The sequence below is a fragment of the Manis javanica genome, chromosome 7, assembly GCF_040802235.1.
Source record: "Manis javanica isolate MJ-LG chromosome 7, MJ_LKY, whole genome shotgun sequence".
Classification (NCBI taxonomy): Eukaryota; Metazoa; Chordata; class Mammalia; order Pholidota; family Manidae; genus Manis; species Manis javanica.
Window position 1 is genome coordinate 52,191,666 of NC_133162.1, and position 21,366 is coordinate 52,213,031.

Sequence of the window (21,366 nt, forward strand, 5' to 3'; positions counted from 1 at the left end):
ATAATTTACATTAGAATATACCCACAAGTTAGTTATTAAACTAAAATATGTAATTTCAACACATTTTCCACTGGAGTAATCCTGTTTTCAAACTGAGTCATCTTTTGTCACTTGCTTAAACTTTTTATCTTGTTTCAATATCCTTATTTGTTGATGGCATTTACAGTAAAGAGCGTTAAACTTATTGACTTATAAAACTCCTTAAAAGTCACATAGTTTGAGTGGAAAGAATACTGATCACAGGTTAGAACTGGTGCTTGTGGGAGGGAGGTTGTAATCACACCCACTGCTTCTAAAAATTCATGGTAGCTCAAGAGGCCACTGCTACTTTCTTGGCTGGATTATCTCCAGAGTCAACAAAGGGCAATTACTAACTTTATTTAAAGAAAATTTAGTGAAAGAGAACTATAGTTAAATGTAAACTAAAAAATATAAGCTTAAAAATATTATCTATCCAAATTCAGACAGTTACCATGTATTATCTTAGTGCCCATCTTGGTTCAGAATTCCATCTGTGAAAGAACAATGTTAAAACAAACAAGCAAACCTGCTGATTCACTGGAGGCCATTTTACTTTTCCGTTTTGTGTCTGGTAGAGGTTGGAATGGTCTTTGTCTCACAGGCTCATCACCTTGGATAGCTGTTAGATCATGCATACTGAAACTTCGTAAGCGTTCAGTTATTGCTCCTTGGCTCTATTTAATAGAGAAGCAACAGATTCAATAAAATACACTTTAAAATATTTAATATGCTTACATTTAAATTTGCCCCAACGTTTTACCATGAAACTTAACTGATTCTATTCTGAAACTTTCAGAAAAGCTCAAAGAACTTACACAGCGGATAATACACATATCACTTACATTTTGCTATAGTTTCTTTATCACAGATCTACCATCTATCTATCAATCCATTTTTAAAAAATTGGAGCAAAGTTGATATATAATATTATATTGGTTTCAGATGTATAAATAGTGACTTGATAATTATATACATAAAATGCTTTCAAAGTAAGTTGTAGACATCAGTACATTCACTCTCAAGTATTTCAGCTTTATATTGAATTTTAATATGTAAGAAAGGTATGATAAGCTTGCTGTTTGAGTAAAAAGCATCAAGAATTTTGCTCTCTCCTAAAACTAGCACTCTGGGTATGATTTAGAAGAACTTCTTAAAATAAAAGAGATACTGTTTTTTAAAGCTAAGCTAAGTCAGGGATGGTAATGGCTGTACTTAGAACAAGGTAAAAAAATATTTAAGAGCCAAAGAATCTTGGATATGAAATAATATTTAGCTAACGAATTCAGTACCTGGCAACGCTTATCTACTACTAAACAATTTGACTTTAAGTCATTTTAAAGCCCTAACAATATGACAGACACGGGGCACATGTGTATATTTAAATTGGAATTAACTAAAAGTAAATAAATGTAAAAATTCTATTCCTTAATTGCACATTTCAAATGCTCATTAGCCACATGTGACTGGTGGCTACTGTACTGAATAGTGCAGATACAGAACATTTCCAACACTGCAGAAAGTTCAATGATTTCATCAATGCACAGCTCTGAAAAGGACCTTTCTTAAGTTTTCAGACAACTATATTCCTTCTCAAAATATGAAGAGAAAAAAATAATTTGCATAGCATACAGATGACTCATTTCTTATTTATAGCTAGATTAAAATATTCTTCTGAAGGCTTTTTCTTACAAATTATTTCTTCTCACATATGTGAATTTATGATTGCTTCTAATTATAATGTTACCATAGAAACTCATCCATAATGGTTCATCTCAAAGTTTCAAAGCCTAAGGCACTACAAACATCTGAATGTTACTACTAGCAAGTACTTAACACTGAAGAAAAAGGTCTTGATTCATGAGTCTTGATTCAGCTATCCTGAGTTAGTGATGATACCATGTTGTGTTAAAGCCAAACACCACCATTTCTATACCCCATTTAAGCTTCATATTTCCACCATATCTTTTGAATTGTGGAAAGGAATTATTAAAGGGTATATTCCTCAATAAAAATAATTGGGTTCTACACATTTTTGAACTTTCTTGGCATGAACTTTCATTACTTTCTTACTCTTTATTATATTATCATTTACTTCTTCAACAGATAGGTGACAGAAGACTTTGAAGACACAGTAACTGGTCACAGATGACCAGTACTCATCTAAAACAGACGCCTCTTTTCTCAGAACTGTTATTTGCTTTATCCCACTTTTGTATTTCTGTGCCCTTTCACAGCAATTCTTGATTTACCCACTGCCAAACAGATGATAAATGGCATACACTTCCATGATAGCTTCTACTGACTCAGGTGCAATTTCAAAGCCCAGCTGTAACTTCCAAACCCTTCCACTCACAAAAGAACATCTTAGAATACAAATGAGTCCAAGTGCCATTGAATCAATATAGATTCATATAATCTATAAACATTGGTGTCTTTAATGAGTATAATCAACTAATTGCTTAGGGCCTACCTCACAAATGAACTCATGCATTATGATTAGCTCTATTGTTGTCTTGTGTATATTTTGCCTCTAGAGCAAGATTTTAACAAACTTAAAAGGAGAATGACAGTTATTAGGCTTCTTCTATGCTCCTAGTGTGCCTGGTATGGAACTGATACTAGCCATGCAATAAATAAACTAAATACTCCTTTTAATTCATTACTCTTGACTGCTAGAGAATTCTTCATAGCAGTGTGTTTGTTTTAATGTAAACTGGCATTTATATGTAGAGGTTCATTAGGAAACTACAGGTACAGTCATGGGTATCTACATGGGTAGGCTACACAATCCACCAGGCTTAAATCAAAGATGGGCAAGGACCAACCCTAAGGTAGCTGGGTGATCTACATATAGCCTGGATTTTAATGTAGCTCTTGAGTAACCAACCCTATAGTCCCAAGTATTATCAATACCCTAAGGATTAACAGAAGGCCCGGTACCTTAGGTAAAAGCAAAAAGGGACTATGTACCCTCTTTGAGACTCAACACTTCAAAGCCATTACCACTTTGAGAAAGAGGGGTTTCCACTGTATATTTTCTTATGGGCCCAGAATAGAACTAATATGGGAACAGAAAATTAACGTAGTATTGTGAACTTTAAAAGCATTACTTGAAAGAAGTGTACTTACACAATAATCACATTTAAAGGCAGACCTATTCCCTCCAATTTTTATATCCTAAGCACAAAAAGTCCATTAATAAAGGAATTATGTTTGTAATAGAATGTTAAGTGGAAAGTACCTCCCTGCTACCTCAGAATTCTAAATCGTATGCATAATATGGTTGCAAGTATGTAGTGTGTTATAAATAGACAGAAAAATATCCCAAAATGAGAACAGTATAATGCTTAAGCATATTGGATGGGTGATTTTTTTTCTTTTTTTTCAATAATTGAATTCATATTAGAAAGTTAGTCATAAATAGTACAGTGAAGTTTTAATTCTAACATAGTGGACTATGAGAATTTCTGATTTATTTCCTGCTCATTTGTCCTGTATTTACTCCCTTACACCTATTATTATAAGCAAAACTATTTACTATTTTTAGAGCACCAATAGGAAATTATAGCCATTTGTCAATAATAATGCTAAAAGGTTTTGAGGTTTTGTTTAAATTAATAATGCTTTACTTATTTTCTTCTATTTGGTTTATACAACATTAAGCCAAAAGTCTAAGAAAAATGAGGAAATGTTCTAGTATGGGGAGAAAAATATGTGTGGAAATAGCAGTCATAGTCAATAAGGAGGACGGGAGTTTCCATATACTCTAGCATTTTAGATCCTATTCTCTGCAGAATTGTTTGTACACTGTTCACATTAAAATCAATCCTAAAAATTGATGAGAAAATAACAAAGATTATGATGCAAATACAAGAGTAAAAGTAATTAAAAACAGTATTTTGTAGAATATTTTACATCAAAACTGATCATCATTAGCAGAAGTGTTTTTAAACCCTTCAGATAGCTCAGAGTGATCAGGGTTTGAATTTGATTGGTCACAGACTATTCATTTAAGAAAATGAGGACACTGTAGGAGCTGGCCGTGTTGGGGTGTGGGTGTCTAGGTCCAGATCTAACACATTCAAGCTTTGAGAAGGATTCTTTAGCTGAGAAATAATAAATAGGTCCCTGTGTGTGTATGACTAATTCTAATTTTTTTAAACCAAACAATGCTGCCTTTGCTTAAATACTTCATTTCCTGGTTAAACATTATATTAAAATTACTGCATTTTGTGTTAAATAAGGGGAATTCACTGTTTATTAGCATCTTTGTATAAAAGCTTCAACCTATCCACATTTTTTATTAAGATTTAAAAAAACATAACCAGTAATGCTTAATAACCTTATAAGCACACAATCTTTTACAGAATAATTCTTACTATACTGTTTCAGTAGTGAGTGGTGATTGAACTATTTCTTTTTGATCTTTGACATATTACATTATAATTTCGGATAAGGTTAGTTCCCAGTTTTTAGGGAAATCTCTTTCTCCCTGTGGACATTTAACAAATTAATCTGTTCAAGCCTAGAATGAAACTGACTGTATTTGCATTAAGTGAATAATACAGTGGTTTTAAGATTAAAACAATATATATTGATAGAACATTTCAACAGAGAAAAAAAAAGTTATTTGTAACCCACCAGCAAAACTACCTATACATATTGATATATCCTTTTAGCTTTTTATGACTCATACTTTTAGAGCAGGGTTTTTCAGCCACAGCACTGTTGCTATTTGGGGCTAGAAAATTTTTTGTTGGTGGACTGTAGGATATTAAGCAGCATCCCTGGCCTCTTACCTCCCTAGATGAAAGTAGCAGCACCTTGCCTCCCTCAGTTGTGACAACCCAAAATATCTTCAGACATTGCCAAATGTCCCTTTGGGGTGCAACTGCCCCCACTCCCCACCAGCTGAGAACCACTGTTTTAAAGATATAAGAGATTTCAGACATCAGGTTTCATCTCCTCCTTTTATAGGTAAGAAAATTAGAGAGATCAGTGTAACAATTTGTCCAAAATCTCAAGGCTAATATGTGGCAGCATCAGGGCTAAAAAATGAAGATAAACTAGACTAAGAGAATTCCATGTTCATCATAACATTCTGCTTCCCTAGATTTTAGGGAAAATACTATGACCTTTTTTTTCCATTGTCTGGACAAATGCTCTCTTTTTTAGTGGATGATATTAAATGGCTAAATATCCTCAAATCCTTTTTCATAAGCAGAAAGTCATTAAAATACAGACAGTAAGATGTCAGGATTTTGGGCCTCATCACCATCATTGAAAGTTAATTAGATTTCACCATTTTACCTGTCAGGCTTTAATTTTTGTGATATTTGATTTTTTGGTAATGTGTGCTAAAGAATTCACCAAGAAAAGGCTGCCACAGAAAATTCAGAGATATTTACTACAACTAATAGTATTTTCTTCATATGTCCTTTACCTGGCAGTAGTGTGGCTGGCTCATTTGTACAAAAGCCACCTGCATTTCTCGTGAAAGCTATGGAATGTTGAACATCCTCAGCAAAATCCTTGAAGGTCCTTCATATGTTTATGCTTTGCTCAGCCAAAATAAACTTGTACACTGACCTTGTGAACAGATGCCCGGTAATGAGGTCATAGAACTGAGTAACATTTTCAGAAAATTGCTTTACGGTATAATAAATGTTCTGATTAGATTCTTATTTTCATCTATAACATGCTCAAGTGGTTCAACCTGGAAAACCTAGTCAGGGGTATTACTGATTTTTAAAGGTCACACCAAGAGTCCAATCATTTTTACCCTGAAAGATATTTTTAACAAACTATATGATGTAAACATCTTAAATTAATTCTCGAGTCTTACTATTGGCTTTTTTGCAGTTTCTCCTTAAACTTGACCTATTTCCTATTTCAGTTTCAATTTACTCTTCAGTATGAAGTGTCTGGTTCAGTGACTCTTCCATCACAGTGCCTTTCTCTGACCTCTCCAGAGATGAAACTAATTCCCCCTACTTGAAAACAGGCACAGTACAACTTGAGGCAAATACTATTAACATTGTTCAGCATACTTAATGTCTATTGCTACTGGATAAAATCCAGGATGGTTGATGCCAACATTCCTGTGTTCATGCTGAGAATGGCAAGCTACTTCCTCATAAACAGTGATCTTGATAACAAAAGGATCACCACATCACAAAGAAGGGAAAGTTCCAAGATGAATTCAGACCACAGGATATGTGTTTGTTTTACAATGGTAACTTAGATGATTTTTATGCTGTTTCCTGTCTTTGAAGTGGGGAGGTGGTTTTAAGATGTTAAATATATAAATAAAAACAATGATTCACAAAGAAGAAAGCCAGAGAAATGTAAGTATAGGATCGCTTTTATAGCCTCTCTACAGAAAGGTGTTTCTGTGAGTTAATGCTTACTTTAATTATGGAGGGCAAAGGGAGTGCTCCTAACAACCAAAGATGCCATTAAATTCAGCTAGTGAATACAGACATTCAGCTAAACAGTAGCCTGTGAGGGTAGTAACTGTACCTATCTTGTTCATTACTGCATTCCTACTATCTACCATACAGCTGGCATTAAACAAATAGATGTTGAATAAATAAGCAGGATGCTAAATACTGGTGGCAGCGAAGTATACAATAAAAATGAATGAGGAGAGAACGAGGATGAGATAATATAGTTGGGATTTCTGGTTCACCACATAGAGGGTTTAAAAGTAATAAATGTAAGTAAAAGTAGCATAATATTCCCCAAACTAGTCACAATATGTAAGGTGTCTCACAGAGTAGTAAAATTATAAACCATATTTAAGTGTTACAGGGAGGAGGAAAAATGGGATTTGTATACTTCTATGTTTCTCAAAACAGTGTTCTAAAATGTCTGTATTTTCTAAGCCATTTTTCAAGTTGAAATTAAATTTTCCCTTTTTTTGCCATAAAATTATATTGAATGATGCCTTTAAATACAGAAAATTCAGAAACATCTTTGAGATTTAAATAAATATGTGTACTTCATGTGTAAAGTCAAATAATGCCAAATTTTATAACAAAAGAAAGCAGTAAGCTTTCTTGTGTTTTCCCTTGGTCCTTCTCTCCACCCACTGCAGGCATCACGCAAAAACCCTTCACTTCCCTATCTGACAGATGAGGATTTTAGTTCTCTTTCACCTCCTTTTCTCCTTCTCATGTATTCCCAAAAGGACAAAAATCACAGTTGTTCAACTACAGTCTGTGTTCACATGATGATGATGTAAATGTTTTGCTGTTGGACTGTCAGGCTCCATTATTATATTGCCTTATTTATATATAACTTTTGTTTTTTTTCAGAGTTAACAATTACCCCATTTTTTTCTCATATTCGTTTGCATAGTCATCCTACGCTCTCCCTCTTCACACTACCTCCCTCTTCACCATTTCTCATGGTGCTCAGGGCTGATGTGCAGCTGCTCCATCACCACACCTGCTGTCTTCTGACTGGTCACAGCATGTGTTGACTGGTTTAAATATCATCCTTGGATAGGATTAAACCTACTAGACAGTCTCATCTCCATACTTTTCCCAGAGACACCTCTCCTGGCACCCTTCACCCATTACATCTGATTTTGGTCAGTCTCACTCTGGACTTGCTGTGTGGTGTTCATTCTGGGAATTCCTGTCACCTCCCTTCTGTGTTGGATACCCCTGCATCCCAGGTGTTTCCTTTTTCAAACATTATTCCCTAACTTTGGCAGACCGTATCTACTCTGACAAAGGATGCACAGGAAGTAAAGTTTGTGGCTCTGCATGCTTAAACAAACAAAAAAAGATTTAATTTAAGCTCACACATGACTGAGAGCCTGACTCTTACCGAATTTGAGGGTAAAAATTATTAAGGTATCATGGCTAGTATTACTCATCTGTCTTCAAGCTTCCATTATTGCTACTTAGAAATTTAAAGTCACTCTGATTCTTGATCAATTGAGTGTGACATACCTTTTATCTTTGGAATCTTTAAGAATTCTTTCCTTATCTCTAGTGTTTTGGAATATTCCAATGACCTTGCGTAAAGTCAGTCTTTTTCTCATTCATTGTGCTGGGTATTTTGTGGGCCCTTTCAGTCTGAAGATTCATGTCCTTCAGTTCTGAGAAATATTATTGTATTATTTCTTTGACAAATGTATCTATTCTCTCTTGTAGAATTTCTAGTTGTTGAATGTTGAATCTCCTAAATCTTTCATAGTATATATGGAAATCAGGAATGTATTTACATTAAGCAAGAAATAAAAAATCAACTTCCACAATTGAAAATAGTCCTTAAATAAGATGAAAATTTTGCCACTTTAGTATATGTTTATATACTAATAAAAGGAAAGCCAAATAGCAGCAAACTATACCACATTAAAGTGCTGACAGTTAATAATCATTAATAATACAATTGTTTTACACATCTAGTGCTGCATAGTTAAGTTTCCACTTAATCCTCAATGCAACACTTCTAGGTATATCATATAAATATAATTTTGATTTTTAATTATGTTGATCATATTAATTGTTGTACGTGAGCCAGAGATCATTCTGAAAAGTGAAGGCTCATTCTGGGAATTCCATTTGACATTTTACATCTCTCCACCATTGCTATTAATATATAATCACCGCTGAATTAGAATACTTATTTCTATAACATTGTTGTCTTAGTTCAAGATAACTAAGTTGAAAAAGCTTAACTCAGAAGCTGGAATATCATTTAGTCTCAATTTAACTTAATAGCAGCAAACTCAAATTTTTACTTGAATTGAGATACAGATGTGATATATATTAATGTTTTATGGACTCCTACTATATTTTGGCAAGCAATGTGCTTTTATTTATGCTCTCACAGATAAGTATATTATCCCCATTTCACATGAAGCAATTAAGGAATACAGAAGTTAAATAGATAACCAACAGTTATTTAGAAAGTTATCCTCAGCACTTTCTGGATTTGAAGCCTGTTTTCTTTCCATATACCACACACCAAAATCAATTATGCTATGGTATTTAAAATAAGCCACACTGAATACTACATGCAAAGAAATCTAAAAGCCATAATGCAAGTTTTCACAGACGGCACTCATTTGATAACTTGGCTTGCAAAACACAACACATGACATTAGTAATTGGCTAAGTAAAATCTCAAGTTTTAAGAACAGAATTTTTTCATGCCTTATTTGGAATGATCAGTTACCTCAAATTGGTTGAAGGAGGGGTGCAGAAGTAAGCCAGAAATCCTACCAAGATATTGCCATCGAGAGAGTGAGAACACCAAAGACAGAGAAAGAAAGAATGGTCATCTTTACTAAAGGTGATTTACTCAAACCTATTTTAAGGTCATAAAGTAGGAAAATTATAACAAAATAACAGTACCAGGTATGGTTTATTTATTAACTAGCTCTCATTTTATGATCAGTTAAGTTTCAAAATATTGACTAGTTATAGAAAGTATGTGTTAAAATGTTTTTTAAATTATCTGCTTGTTCTTTCTAGCATTACAAAAATAAATAGAAAGCAAAATTCTGCAAAAATTTTATAATGATCTGAAATAAAAAGCCACCCTACTTTATCCGCTGAGTTAATGTGAAATTGGATAAAAAAGGTATATAAAAAATTACCTTTACTGCTGCAGTAACAGCGGCAGTGGCTGCTAAGTTTAAACCTTGCCGCCCAAAGTTTACCATGGTCTCGTAGCCTCGTTCCTTTGCTTGTACAATATAATCATCAATCTCCTGGAAGGACAAACAAATCCACAGATATTAATTTTATTTAAAAATAATGTCAAGAAACCAAGTAGTAGGACTTTTCTCCCTTAATATAAGTTTCACTCATTTTAAATATGTTATGGTGTACATTTCTAATCAGTGATTTGTGGAAATAATTTATATATCTTACCCTTTCCTTTGAAGAAAGAAGTGGATGAAGGAATTTTCTATATATTAAACTTGCTCCTTTGGTATAGGGAGAAAGCAGCCATATGACAAAAGCAATCTTAAGCTCATAGTACAGAGGGAACCTAAAAAGAGAAAATTTGAAAAAACTGCTGATGGAAATGAACTATAAACAATGAGGAAATCAACAAAAAAAAAAGCTTTTAAAAAGTTCAGTCATTGTGTTAGGTTTTTGTAGGTAAAAGTGAGTGATCAGGACCACACGACCCAGTTATTCCGCTTACAGGAAATATACCTGCAGAAAACAAAATCCTGATTCAAAAAGATATATGCGCCCTCATGTTTATCACTGCATTGTACATAATAGCCAAGATATGGAAGCAACCTAAGTGTCCATCAATAGATGAATGGATAAAGATGTGGTACATATACACAAAAAAATATTATTCAGCCATAAAAAGAGAAAGAAATCCTGGCATTTGCAACAGCATGGATGGACCTGGAGGGTATTATGCTCAGTAAAATGAGTCAGGAGGAGAAATACAAATACCATATGATTTCAATTATTTGTGGAATAAAAAAAAACCAAAATGAACAAAATAGCAATAGACTCTTGGACACTGAGAAGTTACTTGTGGTTACCACGTGGGAGGGGTTGGGATGGGTGGGTGGGTGTGAAGGGTGAGGGAGATCAAAGAGCACAAAAATTCTCAATCATAATATAAGTTGATCAAGAGAATGCCAGTACAACATGGAGAATATAGCCAATGATTCTGTGACATCTTCCTGTTGACAAATAGTAACACTAGTGGAGGTGGGGATTTAAAAATATAGGTAACTGTTGAACCACTGTATTGTATACTTAAACCAATATAAGATTGTATATCAACAATACTTCAATTAAAAAATATTATTCCCACTTATCTGAGCCATAACATTTACTTCTCTGCATAACTCTTTTTTTCCCTTGAAGTTAATTATTTCCACGTTTATAAGTTTGTTGATTTTTTGTGCTTATATCAGGGGTCAGCAACCTAGAGTTCGTGGGACAAATCCAGCCTGCTACCTGTTTTTGTAAATACATTTTATTGAAACACAAACACACACAAAGTGAGTGATCAGTGACACAACTATGTTTGAATCTGTGAATTAATTTCCTTAACTATAGATCAGCTAACCAAGTGACTTGATCCTTGCAGAGATGTAGACCTTCTAGCACAAGATATTCTGTTTAAGCAAGCCCAGGCAAGTTGCCAACTGACTGTGCTAGTTCAGAGAGGGCATTAATAGCATTTAGCCAGAGCAGTAAGGTACACCCACCATGTCTGCACAGCCCAACTGCCATGGCGGCACTTGACGTACCTCCAAGCATCAGGACTCAACTTCACATGCTCCAAGTGCACAATGTTATCGACTACACCTATCTCCCTCTCCTTCCTAGAACTCCCAGAAAATTTCCTTTCTAATCCCATTTGGCCAGAATTGCAGCACTTTGCAGACCTAAGTCATCCACTTGCAAGGGAGATGGAACTACCATTGTGGTAGACTGGGAGCTAGGGTATATACCTGTGCCCTCTTCCACGTGACTTTGCAGCGCCTTCCCAGAAGGCCAAGTGCATTTCCTCAGGCAGTGATTGGGGGATTAGCCATATGACCTGCTTTGGCCAGTAGAATATGGGTTGGACATATATCACATGCAAGCAGAAGCTTTAAATGCCCTTTCTCCCTCATCCCAACACCCGCAACCTCTTGCTTTAAACTCGTGCTCTCTGCTATGAGAACAACTGCTTCTACAGTTTCAGTCCTGAAATGAAAAGACACTTAAAACTGAGCTGAACCCAGCAAAGCTACAGCCAACCATTTGCCCTCAAATAGCTTAAGCAAGAAATAAATACGTTTTCCTAAGCCACTGTGCTTTTAGGGTTCTTTGTTGCTACAGCATGATGTTAACTCATCCATCATGAGGGGCCTGTCACCTTGTGGTCCATGAAGTATTAAGATACATGATAACTGAACAGATCTAGGTTCTTCTGATGAGGCAGATGGGCAGGGGACAGTGAGGAACGACTATTGTATAGTCACCCATAGGGTCTCTGCCACAGTGCAATTAGAGGAGTGTCTGAATTTCCATTGCATGGTAAATGTTTTCTTCTTGTCCACTTTTTCATAGTGCATATATGTTACATTTGCAATCAGAAAAAAAGAAATCTCTTTAAAAAGAGAACTTTGAAACTTAAGAGACCTAGCATGGTTTGTTATCTGTGTTCTGTCCCTTCAAAACAACCAGCCAACTCTCCCCTAAACACCTACACCAAAAACTTAGAAATGAATGAGCTTTGGGACAGAGGAATGAAAACTTACATTTCAAATCAGAAAGAAAGATGGGTTCAAATACAGAAAAGTTCATAAATAAGGGTAAGTTGTCAAGAACATTTAAGTCAGATGACTTCTATTTTTTCCTATTAATTCAATGTGACCTAATGTGCTGTGAGAACATGACAAGAATAGCAAAGTCATAAAAACTGTTTAAGGATAGAATAGCAAATGTTTGAAACAGATACAGGAGGGAATGGAAGGAGCAAGAAAAAGGAATGGGGAGGTTCAAATTGTTAACTCTATGAGTAGCTAATTTTTTTGGCTGCATATAGTAGCGGTGGAAAAGAAGTAAAGAAGGGCTAATTGAGGCTGAAGGTTTGTGCACCAAGGGAGGTTGAAGGTACCAGTAAGACAGTAAGTCTAAAGATTTTGAAAGAAGGGTTTCTCCAAGTGATGGCAAGGTTTAGATGGTAATGCACTACTTAACTACAGCACAAGAAGATTTAAGTTGTTTATTAAGTATTGTTTCTCAGTAAAATGTTAAATCTTTAAGGGTATAAACATGCTTTAATTTTGTTGCAGCTATTCGGAACAGAGCAGCCAAGTTGGTGTTGAGTGGGTGTCCACAAGGATGTTGACATCATTCAGTTTGAATGTGTGGAGGTGAGAATTTTAAGGATGGGGAGGGAGTGCTGAAACCAGATGTTGCAAGCTTTAAAAGAGAAGTCCTTCAGGAAGTGATAAAGAGAAAAAGCCCCAAATCAGTCATCACCCTGGAAAAAGGATAATGACAAAAAGGTTTCTCTATTCCATGATACTAAAAGGTATGTGGGAGGTGGGCAGGAATGGCACATGGGGAAAAGAATGAGCTGCTTTTATTTGAAGGAGACTCTAAGTAAAGTAATGCTCTTATAGGGAAACCAGATAGAGAAAATGAGACACTGGATAATTAGGTAACGATCAGATTCACTTAGTTAACAGTAAGAAAAGGGTAAGAACTCAGGATACCTGATAACAAGTCTGCAGTCTGGCGCTTTCTCAGTGGTAGAACTTACCAAGCAACTGTTTGATCTGCTATAGTTTCAATCACAGTATAAAGGGCAAAAACAATCCAGTACATCATCCATCGAACCTGGAAATAATCAAAAATAGTTATGAAATAATAGAGTAAAACTATTTGCAACTCTGAATAATTATGTAAATATGTTATATTTGTTTCTAGATGTATAGTATGTTAGATCAAACATAAAAAGCAATGGATTAATTCCCAGCAGGTTTATGTCTGAGTTCCTCACATCACTAAATCAACAGTCTTGGGATATAAGAATCAAACAGCAAATCTATAGGCCTGACACAATATGATGTAGGAATCTGAATGAAAGAATTGGATGAATAGAATATATTTTCCTTAACTAGGAGAAAATTCTTTGAAAGATCTTATTCTTTTCTTAAGCCTGAAACCACACATCCTTTTCATTCTTCTGCTCCAACATCACAATGGTAATTGCAATACAGTGAATTTTTGTATCTGCCCCCAAATTCATTATGCTGAAATCTTAACCTCAAATGTGTATTAGGAGGTGGGGCCTTTGGGAGGTGATGAGATCCTGAGAGTGGAGCCCCAGGAATGGGAGTAGTATCTTTCTAAGAGGGCTCTCTTGACCCTTCTACCTTGTGAGGACACAGTAAGACATCCATCTATAGACCAGGAAGTAGATTCTCACCAGAAACCTAGTCTGCCAGCACCTTGGTCCTAGGTTTCCCAGGCTCCAGAGCTGTAGGACATCTATGGTACTCTCATTGCTGAATGGACTAGGACAGCAGTTCAAGACATTTTCACCTCTTGCCTGCAACAGAGTGTCCTAACTGGTCTGTCAGACTCGTGGTGTCTCTTTGTGATAATACTTTTCATAGAATGTTGCTAGATTAATATTTCTTGAACTTATTCCCTCAAATTTACACCATTCCTCCTACGTGAATACATGGACTCTCCTATCTCTCAAATAGATTGGATTTTCATTAAAAATTAGAATGTCTGCTCTTCTGTTCAATATTATAATAATAGCTAATACATAAAACCATGCCAACTACAGGCTATGGACTGTACTAACTGCACCACATATATTATTTGTTAATCCCCACAACAGTGTTGTGAGATGGGAAATACAATTTTTTCTACTATAGATATGGAAATGGTGGCATAGATTGGTAAAATGACTTGCTCAAGGTCATTTAGTCAGAATTTGAATTCAGGCTGCCTGACTCTGGAACTGGTACAATTAACCAACTACACCATGTAGAGAAATAAATTGTGGGGAACTGCTGAATGTGAGGTCCAAGAATAGCCACTACTTTCTTTGTTCTCATCCCAATGGGATGACAAAAAAAATTTAGGTCTCTATAAATAGCTAGAAAATTGACCTAACTAGTTTTAGTACAGATGCTTATTTGGGTATTCCATAGACAATATGAAACTATAACTCAAGTAGCTTTTAGAGTTTTCTGTTTACATGGACAAATCCATTAAAAATAGCCATGGATAACTTTGGAAATAATGTATCATGAAATATAAATAATACCAATTTACTCTAATTTATAGACTCCTAAAAGATTAAAAGATTTTTCCCAAAGCAAATCACAGGGCATGTTATATACATGTGAAATACAAGGAAATTGATAAGATTATCATCTCAAATTTTTAAAAAGGCCGATTAAATGTTCTCTTTAGTTTTTCATTTTTTGTGAGTTCTCTTATATTCTTCATTGCTGCCAATTCCAAGCTTTTGTCCAAGTATGGAGATTTTCTTCCAGGGCTAAAATCCCATGTATATTTTCTTCCTGCCCCTCCCTTTTTAAAGGCAAGTGATACTCTCATATGGCCTCATTCATCTAGTCTTTCTAAATCAAATTTAGTACTTTTACCTTTGACCTACACACAGGGTTATCTTTTACCCTGACTGACTCTAAGCCTCCCACAGAAAAAAAGAAAAAAGACTGCAAACAGAGCAATGAGCTTTTACAGAGCTAGAAGGGACCTTGCAAGTGATAAAGCTTTTTAAAACTATACAATCCTATACTGAAAAAAAAAAATTACAAGAGAAACTGCTCTGGTTGGGCCTCCTATTCTAACCACAGTAGGACTCTTGAGACTCCAAGAAATCCTAGCACTCCATGGGGCAGAGTTTGCAAACAAATAATATTGTTAAACTCCTCTTATCTGAGGGCCAAAATAAATAAGGTGATTTATTGCATGAGGTCACTGAGCTAAGAAATGGCTCAAGGCAGCACAGTCTACCCTGCAGCCTGAATGAGGCAGCTCTTCAAACAACTGATTGTCATCAAACCAATTTTTTTAGTTTTCTCCTCTCCTCTCTGTACTCAGGACAGGGATTTCAGTGTAAACATTATCACCTTCTACCCCAGGAGAGTGGAAGCTTAAATTGTCTCTCTCAAACAAAGTTTTGGGAATGTTCAGAAAGCTAAAATGTTCTATATCAATGCTTGTTATTTTTCACTATTTCACTATTTCACAACCATTTTTATGGTTTGCAAGCTTTCAAATGGGTAACAGCTATAAATAATAATCCACAGTCACTTTAAAGTGCTTTGAAGTATATAATGTTTATCCCTAAAATAATGTCATACACTTATTTAGGTTGTAAGAATATTTAGTAGTGTCAAAAATAAAAGAAGAAGAAAAGGAAGGCCATGCCTTTTTCAACAACAATAAATTATCCAGTCATAGGGTATTTCTTGGCCATTTCCTGGGCTATCATATAAGCAAAATTCCACGGTATTAATTTGTCTTTGACAATCTGTTCTCTTAAACTTATGGATTTAAAAATTCTCCTTATTGGAAGTATGGTCCTTAAATTGTAATAGACAGGCAATAATTAAGTGAATTTAATGAGTGTGTTATTCATGGGAGCAACCACAAAGAAAGTTAACCTTGAAAAGATATTGCTCTCTTTTTTTGGTTAATGGATTTGGTTAGGATTTTATATCAAATGATTACTCAGCAAAGCTTTTATTAAGACCATATCTCAAGGCCACTCAGTCTACTGTTTAAGGTTTTGCCAAAAGAAATAACAGAAAGAAGTCAAGGTCAAAAAAAAAAAAGAAAGAAAGAAAAGAGCCAGTCATAAAATTATAGTTAAATATGTAAAGATAAAATATTCTTTAGATCAACAGAAAATATCAATTACAAAATGCAACACTAAAGCCAAACAGTTGGTAGGAAAATAGTCATAGTGATAATTTTATGAGTGTATATAGCCAAACATAATAGAAATAAGTGTTATTAGAATGTTGTGCCAATAAAAGTCAGTAATCACAAGCCACCCTTTAAGTTACTGGGAAAAATGGTTACTGGCATTATCTTTACTTAGTAAAAATTTATGTTCTTGGTTAACTGGGAACAAATAGTATGTATTTCCAGTTCAGAAACAACTGGTAAAATCAACAAACCATTGGTTAGCTATCTTCAAGAGAACAGTAAGTGTAAGAGAGCTGCACCCAACTTTTTCTAAAAAGTCTCTTTGATCCCAGGGAAATGAATTATCCAGGCAAAGCTTATGCCTATAAACATTAAGATGAATATACAACACTGCTTTTGATTTCCTTTCATATCAAACATAATTTTGGGGCAATTCTTAAGAACTCAGATGGCATCATTACATATAATATTCATTGATACAACTGTAGCAAACCCTACTTCAAGTCATGAGAAGAGAAACATGAATATGATAGCTTCTGAACTCAAGGATTTAACATTTTACTGGGGAGAAAAAGAAGTAAACAGCTGTGATTAAGAAAAAAAACAGTTCTGTTTTTACTACATTAGTTGCCCTAGCTCTCAGTATGAGTCAAGATGGCAAGAATTTGAGGAAAGCTTACTAAAGTGACTATTTTTACAGAGTTGTGGCAAGGTTCAGGAAAACCAGTAAAAGACAGTGGAGCACCCTTGAGCTAGTTAACAGTAGGAACTGGCATTGCCTCTGAGTGTGAAGGAGGGAGGAGAAGGAAAGGTTTCCGGGGGAGAGCTGTAGCCTCAGGTAGACAGTCACAGCCAACCCTAGGTGGCAGGGAGGGAGCCAGGAGAACAATACCTGACTTCATCCTCATTCTGCCTTCTGATCTTTGGCAGGAGCCTCTCATGGGTGAGACCTACAAGGAAACCGGAGATGATGTAGTCTATGAACCAGCCTCCTGGGCCTTAAACGAGGCAGAGAAATGTGGAGTATGGGGGAGAAATTCTGCTTGTGGGGCAGATAGAAGGTCCCAGCACTACTCAGCCTGTCAGATCTTTGAAATATAACCAGAATGGCGGTCATTTCTTACTATTTCCACAGATACTCGACAGCTCAGATGGCCCTCATCCCCTGTCTGGATTATTCCAATAGCATCTTACTGCTTTTTTGGGTCTATTCTGCACATAACAGTCAGAGTTTCTCAAAAGGGAAGTCAAATCATGTCATTCCTCCACTCAAATCCTCTGTTGGCACCACTGGAATTCCTACCATGGCCTTGAAGGCCCTGTGGATCTGGTACTCATCTGCTCCTTCTACTCCTCCCCCTGTTCTGCTTCAGTTTCATCAGCCCTTTTACTATCCCTTGAATGCAGACAGGCTCCTGCCTCAGGGCCTTAGTACATATTGTTCCCTTGCCTGCCTGAGATCCTCTTTCAGTAGTTATCCATGATGGATGGCCTCTCACTTGTTTCAGGTCTTTTCACACATTTAGCTGAGAGACCACCCTGTTTAACATACCAATGTTTTTCTACCGCTCTTATCTTGACTTACTTTTCTCTTTAGTGCATATTACATATCATAACAATATCCAACAAATATTTACTTTTTCCTACCTTTTATCTACTAGAATGTGAATTCCAAGAGGGCAAAGACTTTTGTTAACTGCTGAACCCCCTGTTCCTGGCACAGATGGTGCTCAATAAATACATATTGATGAATTATTGCATGACTATGTGGCTGCACATAGCATATTGTGTTCCCTTCTGTAAGGACTAAAAAGAATAGACAGTATATAGAAGGTGAAGACATGATGAGAACAGATATAAACTTGTCTTCTGAGAGATCTGCTTTAAAGAAAAAAAGGAGAGGGGGGAATAAAAAATAGCATGTGGCAAAATGAACCTATGTTTACATCTTCAAGGTTTGAAGATTTTACAAGGAAGATAATGAGACTCAAATTATGGGAAAACAGGAAACAAGATCCTCAATGAGATAGGTAAGATTAGGAAGAAGAGTGGACTCTTGAAAGAAGCAGGGAGGCATCTTCCTTCGGAATACATGGAAAGAAAACAGTGGCTATGTTAGGAAGAAGGGTGAAGTGGTTCATAGTTGAGGACCACTCTTTACTCTGCAGTAATAAAGTAATGTAAAAAAACATTTAAGGCTGGGGATGAGTGGGAAGGAGAATGGATTTTAACAGAGTGGTAAAAATTTAGAAAAACTTCATATGAATCAGAAAGGAGCTGCCTCGGATAGAGATGGAATAGACTATGTGACCAAGGATGCCCTCAGCTGCTCTGGTGTTTGAGCTAGGGGGCTGCCATGAAAGGTCTACGACAATGAAAAAGGAGAGGATGGAGGCAACAGCTTGTTGTCCATAAAAAAGCATAAAAGCAGAGTTGTGGTGGGGAAGTGGCCCAGCCAGGGTCGGTGATTCTCAGCCCCCATTTGCAGGTAGGTGGGGCCATGTGTCCAGTTCTCACAAAGATAACATGAGCTGAGGCTTTTGAGAAGTGGGTGTAGCTCCCTAATAGGCTCTTCCTTCTTGCCGATGACTGGGAAGGCAGGGAGCAGAGCAACCTTGGAAGCATGTGTTGAGGATAGGCAGAGCCACAATTCTTCTTAAATAGTTGCATGAGGAAAATTCCTTCCTGAAACGAATGCCGAAGCTGGACTTATGTAGGAGAGAAATATATTTCTATACTCCTTCAGGCATTGCATTTTGTTGCATATTTAATCATGGCAGCTTAGCTTACCCTAATATGAAAGGTTACACTCTCATCTCTGGAGACTGAGAGAGCAAGGCTATAATAGCTCCACAATTAAGTAGGCATCAATCATGGTGCCATTGGCTGCCATCTGTAGCAGAGCTAATGCCCTGATTGGTGGTAACACTACCATCATGCTCTGGAAATGAAGAGGATGGCCATTTTAAGAAATTTTGGTTGAGATACTACCAGGGGACTCTCATAAGGATTTGGGAAGTAACTGGAGGATAGGAAGGCCTGATGTTCTCATGCAGCAGATTGGGGCAGATCCAGAGAAATAATATTTCAAGTTATTATTGTGATCCCTTGACAAATATGGCTTCTATCATGAATTTGTTAGTATCATTTGCATTGCCAGTACCTATGACTTCAGTGGCAATCCCCTTCTAATTTCAATAGGCCAAGAAATCAGATAAATAAGCTTGTTAGAAATATGAATAAAGTTTAAGGTAAATATATTCTGACTGGAGACTGAGATATCCAAAGAATATACTGCATAAAAGTCAGTAGGATGACTACATGAAAAAAGCTGTTTAAAGGTCTGTTTTCCTTTGTTTTCTTCCCCAGGTATATACCTAATGCCTATTATGGTACCTGGAACAAAATAGATGCTGAAAAATATTTATTAAAATAACTAACTAACTGGATTAACTTATAAGCAAGACTGTAATTTCCATTTTTCCTAACTAGTAATATATTTCTTTTGAAAGCGGTCACAATGAAATGGCAGTCATGTTTCAATCTTGAAATTCACCCTCTATACTTTTTGTGACTAGAGAAATGTGATGAATATTTTAATTTAAAATATAATATTTATAAATAAAAGAGACTTCAAATGGAATCTTAATATCATTTAAATATCAAAATGAATTATTTTCCAAGAAAATACATTCCTATAATTAGGCAAATTCTTTTGAAGATTATGGAGTCACCTGTGGTATAAAACCAGAGCAACTAAAATTACATTCTGGTTTATATAGTGTATGGATCAGATTCCCTTGTTTAACAAGACAGTACTTGCTTTATTATTACTCAAAATCCACAAGGCTTTTATAAAGTCCTAGCATTTCAGAAGCCCAGTCAGTCATGTGATGTGTCCTTAGCTTTACTCTCTCAAAAGAATGAGAGAATATTTTAAGACTGAGTGAATACTGTAAAATGAACATACCCATAGGCTAAATTTACTATCAAAAGATCATGCTCCATTTAATAGGTATGCATTTGCCTACCCTTGATGCCAAAAGAAAAGTAAGCCTCATTTCATGATCTTTTAATACTTTTCAACATGATTTACATTCTTAAACTTTTTATGATTTGCATTCTTAGACACTTTTTTAAAGAAATTGATTTAGATCCCCAAATAAGGCAAATAAAAAGTGAACTACAACTATAAAAGAATCCTCATGATTTACATTACGGAAATTAAGAGCAATGCACAGGCTCCAAATACCTAGGGGGAATATCATGCTCTGGTGAAAGGCAGGTTGCTATGGATTAATAAGTCATGGCTAAGAGCAGTAGTGCCATATTAGTTAAAAAGTATTTTTCTTAAGTTATATCTTTATATAACTTATTCTTATTTCTATGCTATGACTGGTGTGATATCATAACAGCAATTATATTAACAATATTGTATGTTAAATAATGTAACCACTAAATTATACTTGCATGATGAAAAGAAAAATTATAATATATTAATTTGCTAAAGATTTTTTAGGGCCTATTATAAACAAAGCCCTTTGACAGGAAATAGTCATAAATCCTGATGTTAAGGTGTTCCTACCCCCAAGAAGCTTTCATGGGAGGGATTAGTAAAAGACATAAAAATATAGGCATAGTGATTCCCAGCACAATGTCTGATGCAAAAAATTACTACTAACACTTTGTTATACATTGTATTATATATGATTTATTTGTCATGTATGTATGAAAGTTCTTCACTTCCAAAGGAAAGGCTTCCTTAACTATCCGCATCTCAACACAGGTTATATAATAATCTTTGTATACCAGAATTTTCCTTTATAGCATATCTGTGTAATTGTTTGTTTAACAGCTGCCTCTGCTGTTTGACTATAACAACAAATAAGGACCAAAAATGTCTTGCTCATCATCTTGTTTA

The 21,366-nt window shown here is 35.5% G+C and overlaps 1 protein-coding gene across 2 annotated transcripts in view; it reads right to left on the minus strand.

Moving 5' to 3' along the window:
* The window catches only part of REEP3 (receptor accessory protein 3), a 100,012-nt gene that overhangs the window by 14,780 nt on the left and 63,866 nt on the right, over positions 1–21,366 (minus strand). For both annotated transcript variants that reach the window (XM_037003020.2, XM_073240989.1), the window contains exons 3-6: positions 13,285–13,361; positions 9,918–10,038; positions 9,641–9,754; positions 548–695 (exon numbers count right to left, since the gene is read on the minus strand). In XM_037003020.2, coding sequence (XP_036858915.1) covers positions 548–695; positions 9,641–9,754; positions 9,918–10,038; positions 13,285–13,361 — 460 coding nt within the window. The remainder of the gene's footprint in view (positions 1–547; positions 696–9,640; positions 9,755–9,917; positions 10,039–13,284; positions 13,362–21,366) is intronic.